We start from the raw sequence: 21,816 nt of genomic DNA, 5'->3' as shown, positions 1-21,816 counted from the left end.
ATGAGGCCGATGCCCCTACTGCAGCTGGCGCTGCTTCTCGGCCTGCCCAGGAGCTTGGGGGGGAAAGGGTGTGTTTCTCCGCCCTGCGAGTGCCACCAGGAGGAGGACTTCAGAGTCACCTGCAAGGATATCCATCGCATCCCAGTCCTACCGCCCGGGACACAGACTCTGTGAGTACCTGGGAGAGGAGAGGGTAGGTCCCAGAGGCCAAGGGCAGCCAGAAAGGTGGACGGAAGTGCACAAAAAGAACTTGAGAATAGGCCAGAGGGTGTGTGTGTGTGTGTGTGTGTGTGTGTGTGTGTGCGCGCAATGAATAAAAACTCAATCCTATAAACTTGGGATTGCTGACCTCATAGCTATTTAATAACGCAGGAAACGGTAACAAAACTTTGGTACAAGATGAAAAGGAGAGTTATTATTTTTAAAGAGCTATTCTGCATAGTCCCTGCTCCTCGCCCAGGCTAAATCTTCCTTTTACCTCAGGTACGAATAAGATTAGTAGCAATTCAAGAACTGACTTTTCTATCTGATATTGGGTAATAAAAATTTGCAAAAAGTGTATTTCTCCTTTTAGTCTTCCTAGATGGGAAATTATCTTAGCTGGTCTGCTGGTTCATCAAAATAGTTGACAAAATTTAGTCAGCTATTCTTTTTTAAAATATACCCTTTATACTTTCCATGAAGGTAACTTTGTATGAAGTACCTGAGTTACTTTCTCAAAGGTTAACTGCCCACTGACATAGTGGATCCAGAAATTTCCTTTGCCATAGGCATGGGGGAAGAATAAAGAGGTGAAATTTCATAAATTACATATTAAATGATACCAAAAATTGTCCAATGGTTACTAGCCTTATTGGGGTGTTACCATTTCATCCTATATAATAAAAGCCTAATGTGCAAATAGACCAAAAGGCAGAAGGACCAGCGGGATGACTGGTTGCTATGATGTGCACTGACCACCAGGGGGCAGACGTTCAACGCAGGAGATGCCCCCAGCCCACAGGTCCCAGGCCAGCCTAGGCAGGTGCCAGTGGGGGCCCCTCCTGATCACCCTGCTGGTCACCCTGCAGAGGGAGGTGACTGGCAGCAGCAGTGGGGCAATCAGGAGCGGGGCCGGCTGGCGAGGGGCACCAGGCCGGCCAAGGCGGGTGCCAGCGCCCCCCCCCCCCCCATAGGCCCGCCAGTCGCCCTACAGATTGGTCCTCATCGACGTCCTGTCCTAGGGGCCCTATCCATGCACACATTTTGCACACCGGGCCTCTAGTAAGTTATATAAATGTCTAATCACTATGCTGTACACCTGAACCTCATATAATATATATGTCAACTGTAATTGATAAAATTTATTTTTAAGTTACCAAATTAGAAACAATGGTAAACAAGTTCTATGGTATGCTTATTCCTTAAGAGACATTTAAATCAATGACCTTTGAAAGGATAATTACAGACAAAAGCCAGGGGGAAAGGCTTTCTTGGGTGGTTAAAAATAGAGCACAAAGAAAAAAATATAGTAAAACAACCTAGGCTGGTTAAACCTAGTTCCGGTAAGAAAGTACAAGTTATTAATGTAGATACATGAAAAGCAATGATGAAGTTGCGCTTCAGGATTTTCTCGGGACTGTAGCTGATAGGGACATTAAACAGTGGTGAATGTTGTTTGGTGATTAATGTTGCAGTACAGGTTCTGTGCTCTGAGATACCTCCATTTCTTATCTTTCTGGATTGATCAATGCAATAAACTCCAAATACTGCTTTATTCTCCATGCTCCAAACACAGAATAAAATACATTCTTTACTTTTGATTAAACACCTGTATTGACTCTTCATGGCCTCCAGGATGAAACTCTTTTGTACAACCTCTGAGATCTTTTAAGACCTAGTCCAGTATTTCTCTCAAACCTTATGGCTCCTAATCTCTCTCATCAGAATTGCAACTCCTACTGATCAGAATTTCCCACACATCCCTCCAAGTTATTTGCTATGACAACTAACTGTCTTTGCCTTCCCTCCTACATTCGACCCCTCTTGCTTAAAGCAGTTTTTGCTCTGTCTTTCTCTGGCTAATACCTACTTCAAGATCCAGATAGTGCCTGGCTGGTATGGCTTAGTGGTTGAGTGTTGACCTATGAATCTCAAGGTCATGATTCATTTCTGATCAGGGCACATGCTGGAATTGTGGGCTCAATCCCCAGGAGGGGGCGTGCAGGAGGCTGCCAATGGATGATTCTCTCATCATTGATCTTTCTATCTCTCTCTCCCTCTCCCTTCCTTTCTCTGAAATCAATATAAACCAGTGGTTCTCAACCTTTCTAATGCCACGACCCTTTAACACAGTTCCTCATGTTGTGGTGACCTCCAACCATAAAATTATTTTCATTGCTACTTCATAACTGTAATTTTGCTACTGTTATGAATCGTAAATATCTGTGTTTTCCGATGGTCTTGGGCAACCCTGCTAGTGGTTCTCAACCTGTGGGTCGTGACGGGGTCGCCTAAGACCATCGGAAAACACAGATATTTATGATTCATTATCAGTAGCAAAATTACAGTTATGAAGTAGCAACGAAAATAATTTTATGGTTGGGGGTCACCACAACATGAGGAACTGTATTAAAGGGTTGCGGCATTAGAAGGGTTGAGAACCACTGATAAACATATATTTTTTTAAAGATACAGATTAGGGGTCAGTTCTTTCCAGAAGCCTCTCTTGACCCATGAACCCTAGGCTGGGTGAGCTCCTTCCTTGCAACATTCTGTGTACAACCTCTATCCTAGCCCTTAAACATGGCATGCTTTTTTATAACTTATGTCTTTGCATGCCTACGCAAGTAGAACATGAGCTCCTCTAACATAGAAACTCTGTCATTCAACTCTGGAACTACTTTGATGTTCAAAAAAAGTTTAAGTGCGTGAATGACCAAACATTAATATGCTAGTCTCATTATTTGCTGTGAGAATAAAGAAGGCCAGAAAGATCACTTCTTCAGAGACTTCTTTAAAGGTGGCAAAATTTCAAGTCATTGAAGAGAAACGAGGCTCTGACAGTGGATGTAAATTTGGATTCATCCTGTCAATTCCACCAAATGATGAGGAGAAAGGGTAACATCAGAGAAAGAGTGATGGAGGAAGAGTCAAGAAACCTGCATCCCCTTCACCCCTCTCTCACTGACTGTGAAATTAGGTGAGATCATGGATGTAGGAGAACCCAAGTTTCCTTCTGGGTGAAACAGAGGGTTTAGTTAGGTGCTTTCTGATGTCTGTGATGCTCAAGAGGGAATCCACTGAGCCACAAAGGCTAAGAACTGGATAGAGACAGGAGCAAGGAGAATCTGACCTTAAAAACAATTGGGGGTGGGGTGGGAGGAGATATTGATAGGCAACAAAATTTGTCACTACCTTCTTCATAACACACTGCAGGTCAAGGTGAATCCATGAGGGCAGCTTTGTGCACAAAAAGACTTACAGGGGTTAACCTCTTTTAACACACACAATGGCAGAAATTGCAGGAGACCAGTGAGGAAGGGTGCAGTTAGGAGGTAGTGCTGTGTGTGTTTTAAGAGCCCAGCCCCAAAGGTCAGACCCACTCTGCAGACGCCACACCCACTCAGTCCTGCTCTTAGATCCCTTGGTCTACAATATCTAGTTATTTCACCTGCATGAACAAACACTGGCTATCCTGGTGTCTATTTTCTTCAATTTTTTTTTTTCAGAGAGGAAGAAAGAGGGAAAGAGAGCTGGAAATGATGATGAGAGAGAATCATTGATTGGCTGCTTCCTGCACACCCCCTACTGGGGATCGAGCCCACAACCCAGGCATGTGCCCTGACCTCCTGGTTCATAGGTCGAAGCTCAACCACCAAACCATGCTGACCAGGCCTGGCATCTATTTTTTTTATTATTATTGTCTAAAGTCTTACATATGTCTCCTTTTTCCTCAATTGCCCAACCCCTCCCTGGCCATTCCCACCCCGGGTAAGCCCCCACCGCCCCAGTGTCTGTGTCCATTGGCTATGTTAATATGCATGCATACAAGTCCTTTGGTTGCTCTCTAACTGCCCCCCACACACACCTCCTCTGCCATTTGTCTCTGGGTCTATTTTGGTTCATCAGTTTATATTGATCATTATATCCCACATATAAGTGAGATCATGTGATATTTATCTTTCTCCGACTGGCTTATTTCACTTAGCATAATGCTCTCCAGTTCCATCCATACTGTTGCAAATGGTAAAAGTTCCTTCTTTTTTATAGCAGCGTAGTATTCCATTGTGGATGTACCACAGTTTTTTAATCCACTCATCTGTGGGTGAGCATTTAGGCTGTTTCCAAATCTTAGCTATTGTATGAACATAGGGGTGCATATATCCTTTCTGATTGGTTTTCTGGTTTCTTGGGATGTAGTCCTAGAAGTGAGATTACTGGGTCAAATGGGAGTTCCATTTTTTACTTTTTGAGGAAACTCCATACTGTTTTCCACAGTAGCTGCACCAGTCTGCATTCCCACCAGCAGTGCACGAGGGTTCCTTTTTCTCCACATCCTCGCCAGCACTTGTCCTTTGTTGATTTGTTGATGATAGCCATTCTGACAGGTGTGAGATGGTATCTCATTGTTGTTTTGAGTTGCATGTCTCGGATGATTAGTGACTTTGAGCATGTTTTCATATGTCTCTGGGCCTTCTGTATGTCCTCTTTTGAAAAGTGTCTAGGTCCTTTGCCCACTTTTTGATTGGATTGTTTATCTTCCTTTTGTTAAGTTGTATGAGTTCTCTGTAAATTTTGGAGATTAAACCCTTATCTGAAATAGCATTGGCAAATATGTTGTCCCATGCAGTGGGCTTTCTTGTTGTTTTGTTGATGGTTTCTTTTGCTGTGCAGAAGCTTTTCATTTTGATATAGTCCCATTTGTTTATTTTCTCCTTAGTCTCCATTGCCCTAGGAGCTGGGTCAGTAAAGATATTGCTACAGATTCAATGCAATCCTCATTAAAATATTTCAAAGATCTAGAACAAACTCTTCAAAAATTCATCTATAATAAAAAAAAAAGACCCCCAAATAGCCACAGCAATCCTGAGAAAGAAGAACAAAGTTGGATGTATCACAATACCAGATATCAAGCTATATTACCAAGCCATGGTTCTCAAAACTGCCACAGAACACACATATAGACAATGGAACAGAACAGAGAACCCAGAAATCAACCAAAGCCATTATGCTCAATTAATATTAGACAAAGGAGACAAGAGCATACAATGGAGTCAAGATAGTCTCTTCAATAAATGGTGCTGGGAAAATTGGACAGACACATACAAAAAATTGAAACTAGATCACCAACTTACACCATATATAAAAACAAACTCAAAATGGCTAAAGGACTTAAATGTAACACGGGAAACCATAAAAATACTACAAGACTTCATAGGCAGCAAAATGGCACCTATTTTCTTATATCAGCTCTGATAACATAGTAGCACACATAGGAGACACTCAGCACACTTAAAATGTATTGTTAAGTGAGTGAATTTTATCTGGCATTATCAACCAATTGAAAAAGTTTTTTCCCTCCAGAACTGAGAAATTGTTAACTTGAATTGATCTATTTGATTATTTTAATACTAGAGGCCCGGTGCATGAAAATTCATGCACTGGACGGGGGGAGGTTCCTCAGCCTGGCCTGCCCCCTCTCACAGTCTGGGAGCTCTCAGGGGCAGAAGGTGACCAGCGGAAGGTGACACCCCATCACACCTCTACTGCTGCCACTGCCAGCAGCACAAGCTTCGGCTGGCCCTGGTTACCTGAGCCTCAGGCAACCCTGGGTGGCTGGGAAGCCACCATCTGCAGCTTGCCAGTGCATTGGGCTAGCCCTGGGCAGCTGGGCAACTGACATGTGAGGTTTGCCTGTGCCTCGGGCCGGCCCTGGGCGGCTCGGGGGCTGAGGGGACTGGGGGACTCCGGAGGCAGGCGCACAGCAAGGCTGGGCCTGCCAGGAGGCAGGCCCAGTCTTGCCGAACACCTGCCGCCCCAGCGGGGCTGAGGGGACTGGGCACCACCATCTTGTGGCTGTGGGTGCCGCCATCTTTGAGGATGTGACAGTCAATTAGTATATTCCCTCCTTATTGGCTGTGGGTGCCACCATCTTTGCGACAGCATGAGGGTAAATTAGCATATTCCCTCTTTATTAGATAGAATTTCCTTGTTGTACAAAGTATGTTTATTACCCTTCAGATGAAGATTGATTACCTGGAGGTTCATGGGCTTTGTGGGGGTCCATGCTGTCCTCCTGGGAATCTGTGATGAAGTGAAATTTGAATACAAGTACATTAGTGCACTGCTGAATCTATAACCTTCCTCAGATTTCCAGAGGTGCCCTTGCTCCCCCCCCCCCCAAAAAAAAAAAGTCAAGAAATTCTGTTTTGGGAGAATTTGGCATTTTTGTTTAATAACTGCATATTTGGTATTAAATGTGACTCAATCCTTTTATTTCATTATAAAAAACACTAAAACATATTTTTAAATAAATAAAAATTGCCTGACCTTCGAACGTGATATTTTTTTCTCTGAAACACTGTATTACCTCCTGATGCCTCACACATAGCCCTTGAATAGGCTCTTCATGCAGAAGTTAACTAAACGTATTTTAAAGTAGTTCACAAACAGATTTTTCAGTTTCTAATGCCTCGTATCTGACATTAAATGCTTCATACTGGCCCTGTTTCCATTGTCACTGACGCTGGGTGGGGTGCTTAATTACCATATTGCCTTAAATTGGTGCAATTAAAACACAGTTGAAGGAAATACTGTATATGGGGAAAATGGTCCCATGTGTTCAAAGCTACAAATTGGATTTTTAAAGGGTTCCATTTAGGTATCAGACTCTCCTTAACTTTGCTTGATTTTGGTTAAATCCTTAAAAACATTCAGGGTGTTTCAAATTTTCTTTCTTAAAATGACAAAGCAGCAGTTGTGATTTTTAAACCATCTTATAAATGTTCTCTTACATGTAGTGACATGTAAATATGCCCTGGATTTTTCTGCCCCAGCAGAAATCCATTTAAAATATTTTACTCTCAGGATAGTCCAGGAATTCAAATATTTTGTCATCATCTTAACTCAATTTTCCACACCCCTCTTGCACCTGGGAAGAGTTCCCTGTGTCCCAGTTTTTCTTTGAAAAAACATGATCCCTGTATTTACATGATATGTGAAGCCTTTGGCTTACATCTTGGAGGCATTAGCTTAATTTTACCCACACCCAAGTGTTATTGTAATTACTCCAGAGAGGGGATTGAAAGTGTCTCTTCTTACTGCCAGCTACTGCCACTCTGTATTTTGTTATTTCTATCTTTTGTGAAGTGGGAAAGGAGACGCCTAACCTCAGGGAAAGGATCTGTACAAGACAATGAACAGGACCTAAAGGGAGGGCACCCTTGAGGGGCTCGCCTGTGACAGTGTTTAGTAGGCTTTGTGACTATTCTGTTTCCTTCTCAACACTCTTCTCAGTTATTTCTGGCTACGTGGCCATGCAAAGATTTGAGATGACCAAAAACCTTACCTCTAGATAGGTGGCATTTTATTGCAGCTTTTCTTCCTTCCTACCATTCTTCTTTTTCTCAATAAATACTTATTGATCACCTATATATGCAGGTACTATTCTAGGCATTGGAGATATCTAATACATGACCCCATTGATCCAACATTCTAGCAGGGGGAAATATCCAAATAATAATCCTATCTAATAATAGACAAATATGCAAATTGACCATACCTCTGCTACACACAAGCCACGCCCACCAGCCCAAGCCACGCCCACCAGCCAATCAGGGCGAGTATGCAAATAAACCGAACCAAAATGGCTACAGCCACTGAGAGCAAGGTTTCCCAGGCAACCGAGGGAAATAAGCTTTCCGCCTGCCCTTGACAGGCCTAAGCCTCCACTCAAGCTACAAAGTTTCAATTATAGAAGGTAAACAAATTCAAACAGAATGGCGGCAGCCACGGAGCTGGAGAGACCAGGCCAGGGTTGCCCACGGTAACAGAGAAAGAAAAGCTTTCTGCACACCCTGACCAGGCTCAGGCCTCTGCTTAAGGCTACAAAGTTTCAATTATAGAAGGTGAATTAACTCAAACAGAAATGGCTACCGGTGGAGCATGCGGGGGGCTTGGCTCTGCTCCAAGCTACAAAGTTTCAATTGTAGAAGGTAAATAAATTCCAGATACCAGTGCCTCCGCTTGGGTCGCCAGGGGGTGTGGCTAGCCTGCAAACCACCACAGGCCTCTTGCTCAGGCTGCCCCATGCCCCAAGGGAACCCCCACCCTTATCTGGGACACCCTTCAGGGCAAACCAGCTGGCCCCCACTCCTGCACCAGGCCTCTATCCTATCTAATAAAAGAGTAATATGCAGATTGACCACCACTCCAACACACAATATGTCTGCCCCCATGTGGTCAAAGATCCTGCCCCCATGTGGATACAAGATGGCCACCACAAGATAGCCAGCAGGGGAGGGCAGTTGGGAGGCACCTGGCCTGCAAGGGAGGGAAGTTGGAGGTGATCAACCCTGCAGGGGAGGGCAGTTAGGGGTGACCAGGCCGGCAGAGGAGGGAAGTTGGGGGCAAACAGGCTGGCAGAGGAGCAATTAGGCATCAATCAGGCTGGGAGTGGAGTGGTTAGGGGGTGATCAGGCTGGCAGGCAGAAGCGGTTAGGGGCAATCAGGAAGGCAGGCAGGCAAGCAGTTGGGAGCCAGCAGTCCTGGATTGTGGGCAGTCGGACATCCCTCGAGGGGTCCCAGATTGGAGAGGGTACAGGCTGGGCTGAGGAACATCCCCCCCTCCATGCACGAATTTCGTGCACCGGGCCTCTAGTACTAATAATAGTAATAATAATAATAATAATAATAATAATAAAACACATAGAATGTCAGATGGTGGTAAGTATAATGGAGAAAAATTAAGGAAGGGAGAGGGAGAAGGAATGCTGGAAGTTGCATTTTAAATGGTCTGAGAAGGCCTCACTGAGCAGGTGACATTTGAATATCAATCTTGGGAGAGAAATTATGAATAAATGCCAAGACCTCGAGGTAGGAGTACATGGGAGGAGCATGCATAGTAATTTAAGAAGTAACAAGGAGAAAAATATGGCTGAAGCAGAGAGGGTTGTGGGAAATGAGATCAGAGAAGTTGTAGGACAGATGATGTTGTACTTTGTAGACACTATAAGACATTAAATGTGTATATGTTCTAAATGAGATAAGAAACTTAATAGGATTTTATTCCAAAAAAATCACATGAACTGATTTACATTTTACTAGGATCACCCTGGCAACTGTGTTTGTTAATCAGTAGGTGATGACAATGGCTTGGACCAGCTTAACAGCAGGGAAGGAGGTAAAAAATGGTTGACTCTTGGATTTTATGAGGAAGGCAAAGCCAACAGGATTTCCTAACAGACTGTGTGGAGTCTGAGTGAAATCAAGAGTTAATGTCTTAGCCTGGGTTCTCCAGAAAGCAGAGCCTGTGTGACAATTCTTGCTGGAGTGTGTGATTTGGGGGGATGGGGCAGAATGGTAGGATGGGGGAATGAAGTTGGCAGGGAGGGAGAGTTGGCTGCTGCTTAGAAGCAAATAGTTGCTGATTCCACGGGACTCCCTGTGAATTCCTATGCTATGCATCTCAGGACCTTTGCTCTAGGAGGGAGGAAAGGGAAATTACATCCATCAGCTTCTAGTCCCCACGGTCAGGGTGTTAATTGCACCAGCCTTCCATGTTTCTTGTCTATAAATGAAGAAAGAGTTCCCAGATAGTGACAGAAAAGCTCCAGGGCAGGAGGTGAGACCCTGCACTTGACTCTCCAGTCACTTCCCATTCCCCCTCTGCCTGTTGCCCAGGCAACCACTAATCTGCTTCTGTCTCTATGGATTTGTCTATTCTGGACATTTTATACAAATGGAATTATACCACATGTGACCTCTGTACCTGGCTTCTTTTACCTACTTAGCAGTGTTTTCATGTTTCATGTACACTGTAGGGATGAAAAGGGTGTGGGCAGTCAGACAAGTGGCTGAGGGGAAAACACAGGTCAAGAGGCCAAGCTTTAGGTACTTTCAGGAAGTTTCAGGCAGGTTCATTTCTGACACTCTGGTGTAGAGAGCAGCCCCACTCCATGTCTAAATGCCTTACCCCTTAGATCTAACTATCTGAACACCAAGAATGTCCATGCTTTTTCTCAGAGGCTTAGAACCATGAAATTGCTCCGCCATGTCACAGGTTTTAAGAGTCCCCAGCCTGTGAAGTGTTTCTAGCCAGTTGGCTGAGGAACAGCAAGCACTTATCCCTTCTACATCCCATGGCAATCTTAGTTAACACTTCTAGAAAGAGGTGACTTCATAGCAATGTATGAGTCATTATCCATTAACTCTTTACCCTTTTAAGAGCCAATACTTATTCAAAGGGCTTTTCTCTGTTCTAGGAAAGCTGCAGAACTCAATCAGTATCCTTTTTGTAATGGGTTTTCTCATAATAATATTGGCTTCTATGTCTTCTTTTATTTCTCCATTAAAAAATTTAACCAACATGCCAATAAAGAACATTTGCTACGAATTTTTTTTTAAAGGTTCAATGAGAGAAGTAGAGTAGACTTCCCCTTATGTTTACCGGAGCTTGCTTCTCAGCTATTTCTTTCCAACCCACTCTGGGCTTGGGCTTTGAGGCAGATGTGTGTTCAAATTCTAGCTCTCCACCTACTTGCTCTGTGGGAGACCATTTGCTCAACTCACAGGATGAACAAACTAATGAGATCGGCTGCAGCTACGTCACGGAGTGATTACGAAGATCACGTGAGATAATGCTAGCAGAGCGTACATGAAATACCTGGTAAACCAGAAGAAAGCTTTGATCACAGGTTAACTATTATCACTAATGCAGTAGTGGGTCTGAGACCCAAAGCTGGCAGTGTGGGCATTACATCGGTTTGTAGAGGTCAAGCTCTCATGCAGGGACCATTCAGCAGCTGTTAGTCTTGAGGGCTGTGCAGCCTTAGTAAGAAGAGCAAACACATGTCCTCCATGCAAAAGGGACATTTTAAAGGTTTACAGGATTTCTTATCTTCTGCCAGAGATACTTATCCCTGGGGAGTTACTGTTTGTAGAGTAAAGTGGCCGAAATTCTGACTGGACCCGATTGGTCATTTCTGTCCCACTAGGGTCCATAAATCTGTAAGAAGGATTTTATCTGTTCAATGTCAGATTTTGGCTGAAAAGCCTGTTAGTATTTCCAAACTCTCCAGATGCCCCTACTTAATGCTTGGCTGGCCTTCTTAGGTAGCATAACCAAGTTGCCATTTCACAACCAGCCTCCATTCCCAGGATCTAAAACAACAAATCCAGAAGCTCTGAAACGTGCTCTACGAAGCATGAAAGGATCTGTTCAGGTTCTGTCTGATTCAGTTCTGTGAGACAATAGACGTTCTAGCATACTTATGAATTCCCTTTATTCATAAGAAACTTGGCACTTTCCAGAAAGTATGTCTCTCATGACCAAGAAAAGTAGGGTGACTTGGGGATGCCAGCTTTCTTTTTATAGTGTGTCCAGTATCTTCATTTTCAATAGCAGCAGTTGGTCTCAGGACCACAGTTGGTACTTACCATCTCTATCCTCCACTGTCCATTCTAAATTCCCAAGCTCTCACCCCTGCTGGCCTTGATGACTTATCTGATATGATCCAAGATGTCATTCCTCAGAGGTCTAAGTCTGTGGCAACCATACTCTTCTCACACTAGGGTTGCTAGACTTGACTATTTTGGTCATAATTGAGCAAGTACTATGACATGGCCAAGTGGATCCCTGAATTCTACACATATTTCTCCCTACCATTATTACATAACAAGTGGTCTACCTCTTCCTGCTGATCAGAATCAGTTACTCCCATCAGTTACTGCCATCTTATGTCCTTGGACATAAGGAGTCCAAAACGTCCAGGTAGGAGTCATAGCTTGTAGTTCCCTGCAGAGCCTAGAATTGTGGGGATGGGAAGCACAGAATCCCTTAGTGGGTTATTGGCCATAATGGAAACTGGGGCCACTTCTGCTTCTGTCCCTTGGTTCCTAGACCTATCTATTCTTGCTAACAGGACACAACCTCCAAATAGTTTGTAAATTGCACAATGGTATCCTATCTATTCTTGCTAACAGGACACAACCTCCAAATAGTTTGTAAATCATTGTGTAATCTGCACAATGGCATCCTATCATGACAGAAGTATTACCTACAAGTTAGCACTTCCATGTGCCTTTGTCAGGCGATTTTATTGCTCTGTAAAACCAATTGCTTCTGGATTGTGTGGTACTTGGTATGGCCATGGGCTCACCTCCCTATCTCCTTCTCTGTGAAGTAAGTCTCATGATCAGATGGTATGGTATATGAGATTATATGCCTAGATCAGACACTTTGAAATCTCCCAGATAGTGGTGGTAGCTGAGGCTCTAGAGGCAGGAAAGGTAGATAGCTGCCAAGAATAAGTGCCTACTACTATAACAATAAATCACTGGCCCTTCCAGTAAGAAAGGGCTCAAAGTGGTCATCTTGCCACCAAGTGGCCATGTAGTCCCCTCAAGTAATAGTGTTACCTTGATCTCACTTGCAAACTGGTTGGACTTTCAATGATAGTAGTAGTAGATCAGCCTTGATAAGTGGGGGGGTCCATGCTATTGACATGTAATGTTTATTCTGTTAGTGTGCCAATCATGCTAATTCTTCTGTGGCCAATGACAAAAGATGTCTACCGTCAACTAATCAATGTTGTATTGGCTATTCAATGCTTCTTCTGTGGTGGCTATTCTCTGGTGGTCATTAATATATGATACAAAGATCTTCACATTTCATACCCACTCTCATATATTCATCCACATGCAACTAGCCCAGCCATTTTCTCTGCAAAATTATCATCTTTTTCTTCCCAGGCCCCTGAGCAGCTGAGCAATCCTTTTGTTCACGATTCCATATAGAGTCTTATATCAGGCAACTTTTCCACAAAATCCTCCCATTAGGAAGATTTTCTCTTGCTGCTGTCTTTCAAGGCCACATGCAGCAGATGCCCATTTTAGGTGGACATACTGAAACAACATACCAAATCAAATGACCCATTAACCAAGTTCTGCCTTTTTCTTTTCCTTGGGCTACTCATATATATGGGATGCCTCATACAGCCATAGGTGTGAGCCAAGGACGGAATAGTCCTGCAATCTTGGTGACTTAGGATTATGGGTTTCCTGCTCATACAGTTTACTCATGCTTTGTAGTCCTGCTTAGGTATGATTGGCATGTACCATTTTCTATCGGATAATTACTGCTGATTAATTGCTGCTGAGTCTGCCTGATACTATGACTTAGTCATTCCTACAGAACTCATCTGAACTTGGGCAGTTTAGGAGGCATGGTCACTTGGTTTCCATGATTAAATGTTCAGTCTCATTTGACCCAGGAGCCCAGTAGCAGACTAAGAGCTGTTTTTCTGCACTGCAGGTGGTATGGGCCTTGCTCCAGAACTCCACTGGACTACATTGTGATTCTACTGTGAGGGCTTACCTTCAGCTCCACACCACACTACCTCTTTTTCCACTATTGACTCCTCCAACACCAGATCATATGGCCCAAGTTCTAGTTCCACCATCTGGTGTGCAGACTCCTGCTCAGTTCCTACTCCAAGCTGGCAAACTTCCATGTCAATTGATACATAGGCAGAGCAGTCCTGGTACAGTTGTCCATTGAATGAATAAATCACAATTTATTTGTCCATTCTCCTACTAAGGGATGAATGAGAGCATAACTCTTAGCTATAAGTCCTGAGTTTGGTCTTCAACTTTTTCTGGTTTCCCACTGGACTAGATTGGGGCCTTCACATTTAGTTTTCAATTGTTTGTTACTCTCCACTCTTCATTATCTGTCAATAGTAACTTTAGTGCAATTTAATGAAAGCCAGATAATTCCTTGGATGCATTGCTTTCCTTCATTTCCTTCACTCCCACCCCAACATAACTCGGACGCGTGTACTTTCTTTAGCATGAATCATTGCACAAGCCAGGGACGTTCCCTCTGCAGGCCATTCTTCCAGGCCACCACTGGTGAGAGTTTTAGGAATTAGGCTGCCACCTTGTTCAGGGTCTGTTTCCCACATACTACCCAGTATGGGATCCTCATTACCAACTGACAGAAAGTGAACCATTTTACCTCCTACTTTCTCACACCTCTTTTGGTACCACCTGTATCAGTTCAGTAATTCTGGGGCAAATGCTGAGACAGAGTTGGGAATGCATGTGGTTTGCAGGAGGCAACATCTGTGAAAGATAAAGAGAGAGGAAGCAGGACTTGGTAGGCACAGCCTCACATTCTCTGCAAATCTGACAAAGTCTTGGCCAACTCTTAAGTGAAGACTGCTTGTGAGAGGGGCCTCACATTGGGCATAACAGCCAGGCTCTAGTGCCCCTGCCATGCTCATCCATTAGCTGTGGGCTTACCAGTAAGATTAGGGCCTTGGTTCAAACATGTGACAGATCCCAAATGTTCTATAGATAGAGGCTGGTAGCAAATGTCTTCTTGACAGCTAAACAGAAAGCTGTTTCTTAGAGGGAGATCAGAGTGTCACATCTCCAGAGCTGCCACATCCTTTTGTTTATTTGCTTTTTTAATCTTTTCAGTTTGCACTTCCTTGGATTTTTCTTTACAAGCTTCTTTTCCTCTACCTAATACTTACTTGATGTTGTTTCTTAGTTTCTCTTTTCAGGACACACTTCCACCAGCCACCTTGTCTATTCCCATTCACACATTATCAAATCCATAATTATTACCAATCTAAATATGTCTTCAATCTGTCTCCATTCCATTATTGTTATTGCCATCAAAGTTCACACCATCATCATTGTTTCCTACCTGAGCCACTATAAATGGAGTTTCTTCTGTCCTTATTAAACATAGCAGACAGAGTAATAATTATAAAATGTACTGTGGATGGGGTCTCAATTCCCTGTGTAACAGATCATTGGCTTCTATTGCTCTCAGGAGAGCCTAACTGTCCTGAATTCCTCTTTCAGAGCAATGCTGACTTTACAATTGTTTTATCTTCTAGACTATTGGCACCTAAGGTCAGGGATTGAATGGTATTCACCTTTGTTTCCCTTATGATACCTAACCTAGTGCCTTGCACATAGCAGGTTCACAAAACCAGGATTGAAATGAACCTTCAGTGTGCTGGCAAGTAGATATTTTTAACCAATAGCCATCTTATCCTGGGTTCCCTGGAAAACAGAGTCTAAAAGCAGAGTTAACTTGCTAAAGTGAGAGTGAAGAACAAGAGAAGTAAGGCAGGGAGGGCTGTGCTTCCTTCCCAATGAGACACGAGAAACCCAGCAGGTAATGTGGCAAGTGCCTCTGCACGGCCACACAGGGTACCTGTGGACAGACTCTGTGAAGGTCATGCTTTACGGCAGTTCACAAGAAGGAACTCACCCACCTCCTATTTCTCATTGATCCAAGTTACTCCTTGCACTTTCTTTGTGTCATCTGGCCCCTTCCATGGCTCCCTGGAAAGATGGCTTCCATGCTCTATTGGGAGGCCTTTCATTTGAGTCCAGAGTGGACACAGGTGCATGTAAGATGTAGCCAACAAACTATCCCTGAAACTCAGCCTGTAGTGACTTTTACTGGGTTAGATTTTTAAATACACTAAATACACTGATGCTAGAAACACAAAACTGGTGGCCTGAAACAGGAATAATTGTTAAACGTTTTGTACAAGTAAACAGTGACCATGATGAATAAGAAGATTAAAACACAGATTGAACAATCCTGATTTTTCTCTCTGAATCAAGAATAATTTGCAAATCCATACATCACTTTTTTGAAAACTATATATTCTCATTTGACCTTAAGATTCAAAATTAAAAGACTTATAAATTCTTCTTCCCATTAAATCACTCAATACAGTACAAAAGTCCATCCTTTAGCCTATCACTCTCTATCCCCATATGTAACTCACACCTACAATGAAAGTTGCTCACCACGCACATGACAAAAAAAAAAAAAAAACAATGAAATGGGGGCGGCGGGGAGAGTGGACGGGGAGATTCTTTTCTCAAGCAAATGGTTGTATCCACTTACGAAAAAGATTTAAGAACTTGGACAGACTTCAAGAGCCTCTGAATGTTTTTTTTTTTTTTCAGCAGAAATTCCAGCCCAGATGTTCAATAACCCAGGTTTGTTTTCAAAGAGGAAATAAAGAAACAAATCTCATAAAGACAGGACAGACTTTGAAAGCAATTAATGATGACAGGTCCAAGGATTTTGCTTCATTTTATTATTAACGCTACCACTCTTTCCAGATTTCAATGTCAGATAGTGGTGAAGGAGAAGCAAAAAAAAAAAAAAAAGTCTGGAAATTAAAGATAAAATTCAACATACAGGGGAACTTTTGAAGTAGTGTTCAGAGTGGAGAAGGAGTAATTGAAGGGTCAGCTGACTGCCAGGGGATACTGTGAAGTTAGCAGATGAAAACAGGTGACAAACAGGAGCCTAAGGAAGGTCTATTCATAAACTTTACACTTTGAACAGAGCATTGCAGACCAAGATCAGCTGACATATTGGTGGAGAAGCTACTTTATTTTTTATGGGGTTTTTTATTATTATTATTACCCGAGGACATATTTTTATTAATTTTTAGAAAGAGAGGAAGGGGAGGGAGAGAGAAACACTGAATGGCTACCTCTAATACACACCCTAAATAGGGATCGAACCCGAAACAGGTATATGCTCTCACCACAAATTGAACCCACAACCTTTTGGTGCATTGGATGATGCTCCAACCAACTGAGCCACCTGGCCAGAGCAAGAAGCTACTTTAAATTAATTCACACCAACAAGCCCAGAGAATGATAAAGCAATCAACTCATAAATCTCAGAAGTCACTATGTGGAATTTCTGGGGAATCTTGGGAAATAAATGTTAGACCAGAAAGGATTACTTAGTTCTGGTTTTCAAAAAAATTAAAAAGGAAAAGGGAAAAGGTACTTATTAAGCGCCCATTATGTGCTAGTCAGTGTTTTGGCTTGTGGAATTGTATAAAAAATGTCATAGCCTTTCTTCTTGAGTATCTCACATTCTAGTCAATGTGAGGAAACTGGACATAAACTTTTCCCTCATGCAACATGTTAAAGTCTATAACAGAGGTAAAGGGCAATGAACATGAAAAGAAGAAAAAAGATTTAAATAATTGCTACTATTTGTATAGTGGTTTAGAATTTATGAATAGCTTACATTATCTCATCTTATTTAATTCTCAAAACAATTCTGATGAGAATCCTCAACTTAAGAATAACTGGAAGCTCAGAGCAGTTAAGTAGCCCAGCTATTTGACTATTTAGATGCTCTTTGCTTCCCCAATATCTGCTCCCTTTCCTGATAGATTCGAACTATTGTTAAATGAATTATTGTGCAATACAATGCCACATGTAACCACAATTCTTCTTTATTCTTGGAAACTTTCTCCTATGACCCAGGAAATTACTATTATTTGTTTATTGCAGAATTTTCTGAGTCACGTTGCTCTGTCATAGTAACCTTTCAGCCAACCAACAGAGGGAGCACCAAGAGACAAGCAGATTTCATCTCAAAGGTTTACTTCTAGTTGCCTAAGGGGGCCAGAAATTCAGACCTGGTCCTCCAGGGAAGGAAATGCTGTCCCGGGAATTGGGGAAAACCTGGGCTTTAAGCAATGGCGCCACTAAACATCCAATCTCTCGTCTACGGTTTCTTGGGATACTTACAGCAATAAAGAAGGGGAAGTCTCTCTTGTACTGGTTTCTCCTTGGCCCTCCCAGTGGCTCCTGTTTTTTCCAAATCCTAAAGAAACAGACCCTGTGCACTGAGGTGGGTGGAGCTGGTGGGATGGAGAGAAAAAGCAAAGTTTCTTCTCATCTAGCTTCCACTCACCAGATATCTTCTTCCAAAGCAAATACAAGACTTCACACGGGCCTATTGAGTCTCTGCTCTGCTCTGCTCTGCTCTCTGGGTACCCTGAAACCAAATCTAGTAAGCTGATAAATCTCAGTTTCTTCAACTGGAGAGAAAACATTACTATTACTATTTAAATTATTCTGCTACCACTATTATCATACAGTTAGTAACTTCTATTTTCTGTACTTAATCTCATTTAATCCACACATCAGCCCTATGAGGCAGGTTTTATTGTTCCCATTTTAAAGATGAGGAAACTAAAGGTTCAGGAACTCAGTTGAGGTCATACCGCTAGATAGGCATGGTTCTGGGACCCTCGGGCTCCAAAGCCCCATCTATTCATCTCTGTTAGGAAGTGACACCATCTCACAGTTACACCATATAACCTTTATTATCCCCATCTCAGAATAATTCCATGAGGTGAACAGGATAAATATTGCCCCTGCCCTTCCCTTTTTACCTCTTTAGCCCCATTTAAAATACATACATATATATATATATATATATATATATATTTTTTTTTTTTAATAAATCTAAAGCTGCCTGGCCATGGTTACTCAGTGGGTGAGCACTGTGGGATCAATCCCCAGTCGGGGGCAGGAAGCAGCTGATCAATGATTCTCTCTTATCATTGATGTTTCTATCGCTCTCCCTTCTCCCTTCCTCTCTGAAATCAATTTAAAAAAACAACATATTTTTAAAAATCTAAAACTAAGAAAATGCAAATGATTTTTCTGAGGTTACATAGATAACAGATGGAGTTGGAATTCCACAGGCTTTAGTCCTGCTATTGCTACACACACTGCTTTGTCTCCTGGAGATCATTGCCTCTAGCTAGCACTTTAACCCTCAAATGGTCATTTAAACCCTGCAGTTTTGTAAATGGAGAAAAAGATGGAAATAGCAGTAATAATAACACTTATGCCAACTACCTTGCAGTATTATTACAAAGATCAAATGAAATACTATGCATAGGTACCTATGGAATAAGTAGACAATATACAAACCAATATAATTTTATTCTTAGGACTATCCTGGGGTAGAAACTAGATTGCCTGGCTTCTGGTAAAACTGCAAGATAGGGCAGGATAGTGTTTAACATTGCCCATCTCCCCACTTCCCTAGTCCCAGGTCACACATGGTCTCCTGCTGTCTTTGTCCTGCCTCTCAGAAAGAAACGTTGCCTGCAATGGCATTTGAAGGTATTTAAGAAGCAGAAGATCTTCCATATTTAACTACATTTTATGATGAGGCTGCTTGTCTCGACTGTCCCATGAGGTGGTATTAACTCCGTGGGAGGCACCCACAGCTCCTTCGCCTCTGCTTGGGACTAGAAGCAATGTTGTTGTACTTTAGAGGGAAACCTTGAAAGCCAGGTGAGGTGTCCTTACACCACTGTGAACTGTCTCTGTGCCCACTGATATAGTTGATAACAAAAATGAATGAAGTCCTTTGAAAGGAAGAAACAGAATCTTTCCACTGTTCCAGGACATGGGACAAGAATGTACTGCTTTCTGTATGCAATTTGTGAAACAAAATGTAGGCAGTTTTTATTCTTTTAAGTTACTCTGTGTGCATGTGTGTATGTGTGTGCATGTGTGTGGGGGGGGAATTGATGTGGAAAATATAAAGAGCATTGGAGGAAGCGGGTCATCATTTCCTTGATAGATGTATTGTTTCAATTGAATATTTTTTGAGTGGGCCCCGTGGCGTGCTGTCCTGACATTTATCCCCGCGACGCCACTATGCTAGCTAATGGAAATGAAATGCTGCACAAGATAATTTGGCCTTACTCTCATGGAATTGAATACCAGATGGAAGGCCAATGTTGATAAAGAAATTACAAGTGTGGCCCTAGCTGGTTTGGCTCCATAGATAGAGTGTCGGCCTGTGGACTGTAGGGTCCTGAATTTGATTCCAGTTGGGGCACATGCCTGGGTTGTGGGCTCGATCCCCAGTAGGGGGTGTGCAGGAGGCAGCCGATCAATGATTCTCTTTCATCATTGATGTTTCTCTCTCTCTCTCTCTCTCTCTCTCTCTCTCTCTCTCTCTCTCTCTCTCTCTCTCTCTCTCCCTTCCTCTCTGAAATCAATAAACATATATTTAAAAAATAATTACAAGTGTGGTGGGTTTGTAAAGACAACAAATAGACTTCCATTATGACTTTATTCCTGAACACACTGCCATGACCTGGTGCTGTCACTTACAAAGATCAGGCAGAGGCGACTGCCACCTATTAGAGCACTCCAAATGGCTTCCAACAATGAAAAATTTATATTTCCTAAATAATAATTATTCTAAAAAGAAACTAATCTTGGCTCTCAATCTCTCTAAAGCCAAAATAAAGGCAATGAGATCTATACAACATTATCTTGACCTCACTGACCACTAGACAGTCCAAGAAACAGGGTGTGCAATATGGTAGAAGGAAGGATCAAAGAATATGTTTTATAAGGATAATAAATTCTGCTGACTTTTCCCCTTCTGGGCTACAATAATTCTGGCCTCTTTTATAATCATACCCTGTTGGAAAGCCACAAGGCTTGGACCAGTTTTTGCCTACTACAGATTTTGGTTTCCAAAACTACATCTCCATGAGTAAGGAGATGGGCAGTCTCAGGTTGGCTGGATCCATCAGGAACACTTAAAACTTGATTGTACAATTGTATGGCCAACTGGGGTCTTAGCATCCACTTGAATTTCCTCACTGGCATCCAATTTTGAGGATATCACATTGCTTGGGAAAGAAAGAGGGACTAGTTATTATGATTTTCATGAGCTTACAGAGCTTTAGTATTGGAAAAGGGACTTGTAGACCATCTATTTTAACTTTCTACCCAATGTATGATAAGAATCTCCTGTATTTGACTCATGATAGTCATCCTTTGAATACATAGGTAAAGGGAACTTACTATCTCATTGTTGAAGAATTTTGTTAACCTTTTCTACACTGGAGAAATTCTACCACCATTGGTCTTAGATGTGTCCACTAGGACCCCAGAGACCAAATCAGAAAGAATGTCACTTCTATTTAATGCCTTTACTCCTCCCCAGTAGAATAAGTCTTTTCTAAGCTAAACATTCCAGTCCTTTTCTCCATTACATATACAAAATGATCCTCTGAACTGTTACCATTTTGGTTTGGTAAATCAAGGAGATGGGAGAGAAACCAAATGTTTGTGTCTCTTATCTAACATATTTCCTATTTCTCTGTTTTGTAACATCAGCAGATTAATCAGCATACCACCTGTGTCCCCGTTCACACTAGGAATGAAACTGCACAGAGCTACTTTAGTTGTAAAGATAAAAGCAGAATTTCTCCACTCATATTGCCAGAGGGAATGGCTTGCCAACCCATTCTCTTTGGTTCTAGAAAATTCCCAAAAAAATAATATTGACTTTAAAATTCATTCTGGGTTTGAAGATACTGTCATGCTGTTCAGTCATAAGAATATATAATTTTTTATTTCAATTATACTGCTAATTTTAGTAACTTTGGCAAAGGTTATAAAAACAGGCAGTCCCCAACTTACAGGCTTATGTTACAGCAGTCATTTGTTTGGAATGTATTTTACATGCTTATTAAACTTTCTGGCTGGTCTACCAAAGACTTTTTAACCCTTAAGATGCCAGGCATCTAATACTATCCTAGAATCAGCTGCAAGCCAGAATTCACTCTCAGGTTTTATTTAACATGTCCCTTAAGCACCACCAGAAATATTCTAGCACCCAGCACTATGTTTAACATGCCAAGCAACTACTGGGAACACAAGGAATATTTCCATGCTTCCCTTCTCTCCAAGTGAGTTAAGGACTCCCTG

The 21,816-nt window shown here is 42.2% G+C and overlaps 1 protein-coding gene across 2 annotated transcripts in view; it reads left to right on the top strand.

Annotated features, from left to right (window-relative positions):
* LOC103292215 (thyrotropin receptor) overlaps positions 1-21,816 on the top strand; it is a 79,813-nt gene continuing 57,997 nt past the window's right edge. For both annotated transcript variants that reach the window (XM_054715849.1, XM_054715851.1), the window contains exon 1: positions 1-170. In XM_054715849.1, the coding sequence (XP_054571824.1) occupies positions 1-170 (170 nt within the window). The remainder of the gene's footprint in view (positions 171-21,816) is intronic.

Source organism: Eptesicus fuscus, chromosome 5 (genome assembly GCF_027574615.1).
Source record: "Eptesicus fuscus isolate TK198812 chromosome 5, DD_ASM_mEF_20220401, whole genome shotgun sequence".
Taxonomy (NCBI): domain Eukaryota; kingdom Metazoa; phylum Chordata; class Mammalia; order Chiroptera; family Vespertilionidae; genus Eptesicus; species Eptesicus fuscus.
Note: the sequence above shows the minus strand (reverse complement) of the source record. Positions and strands in the feature narration are given on the sequence as shown.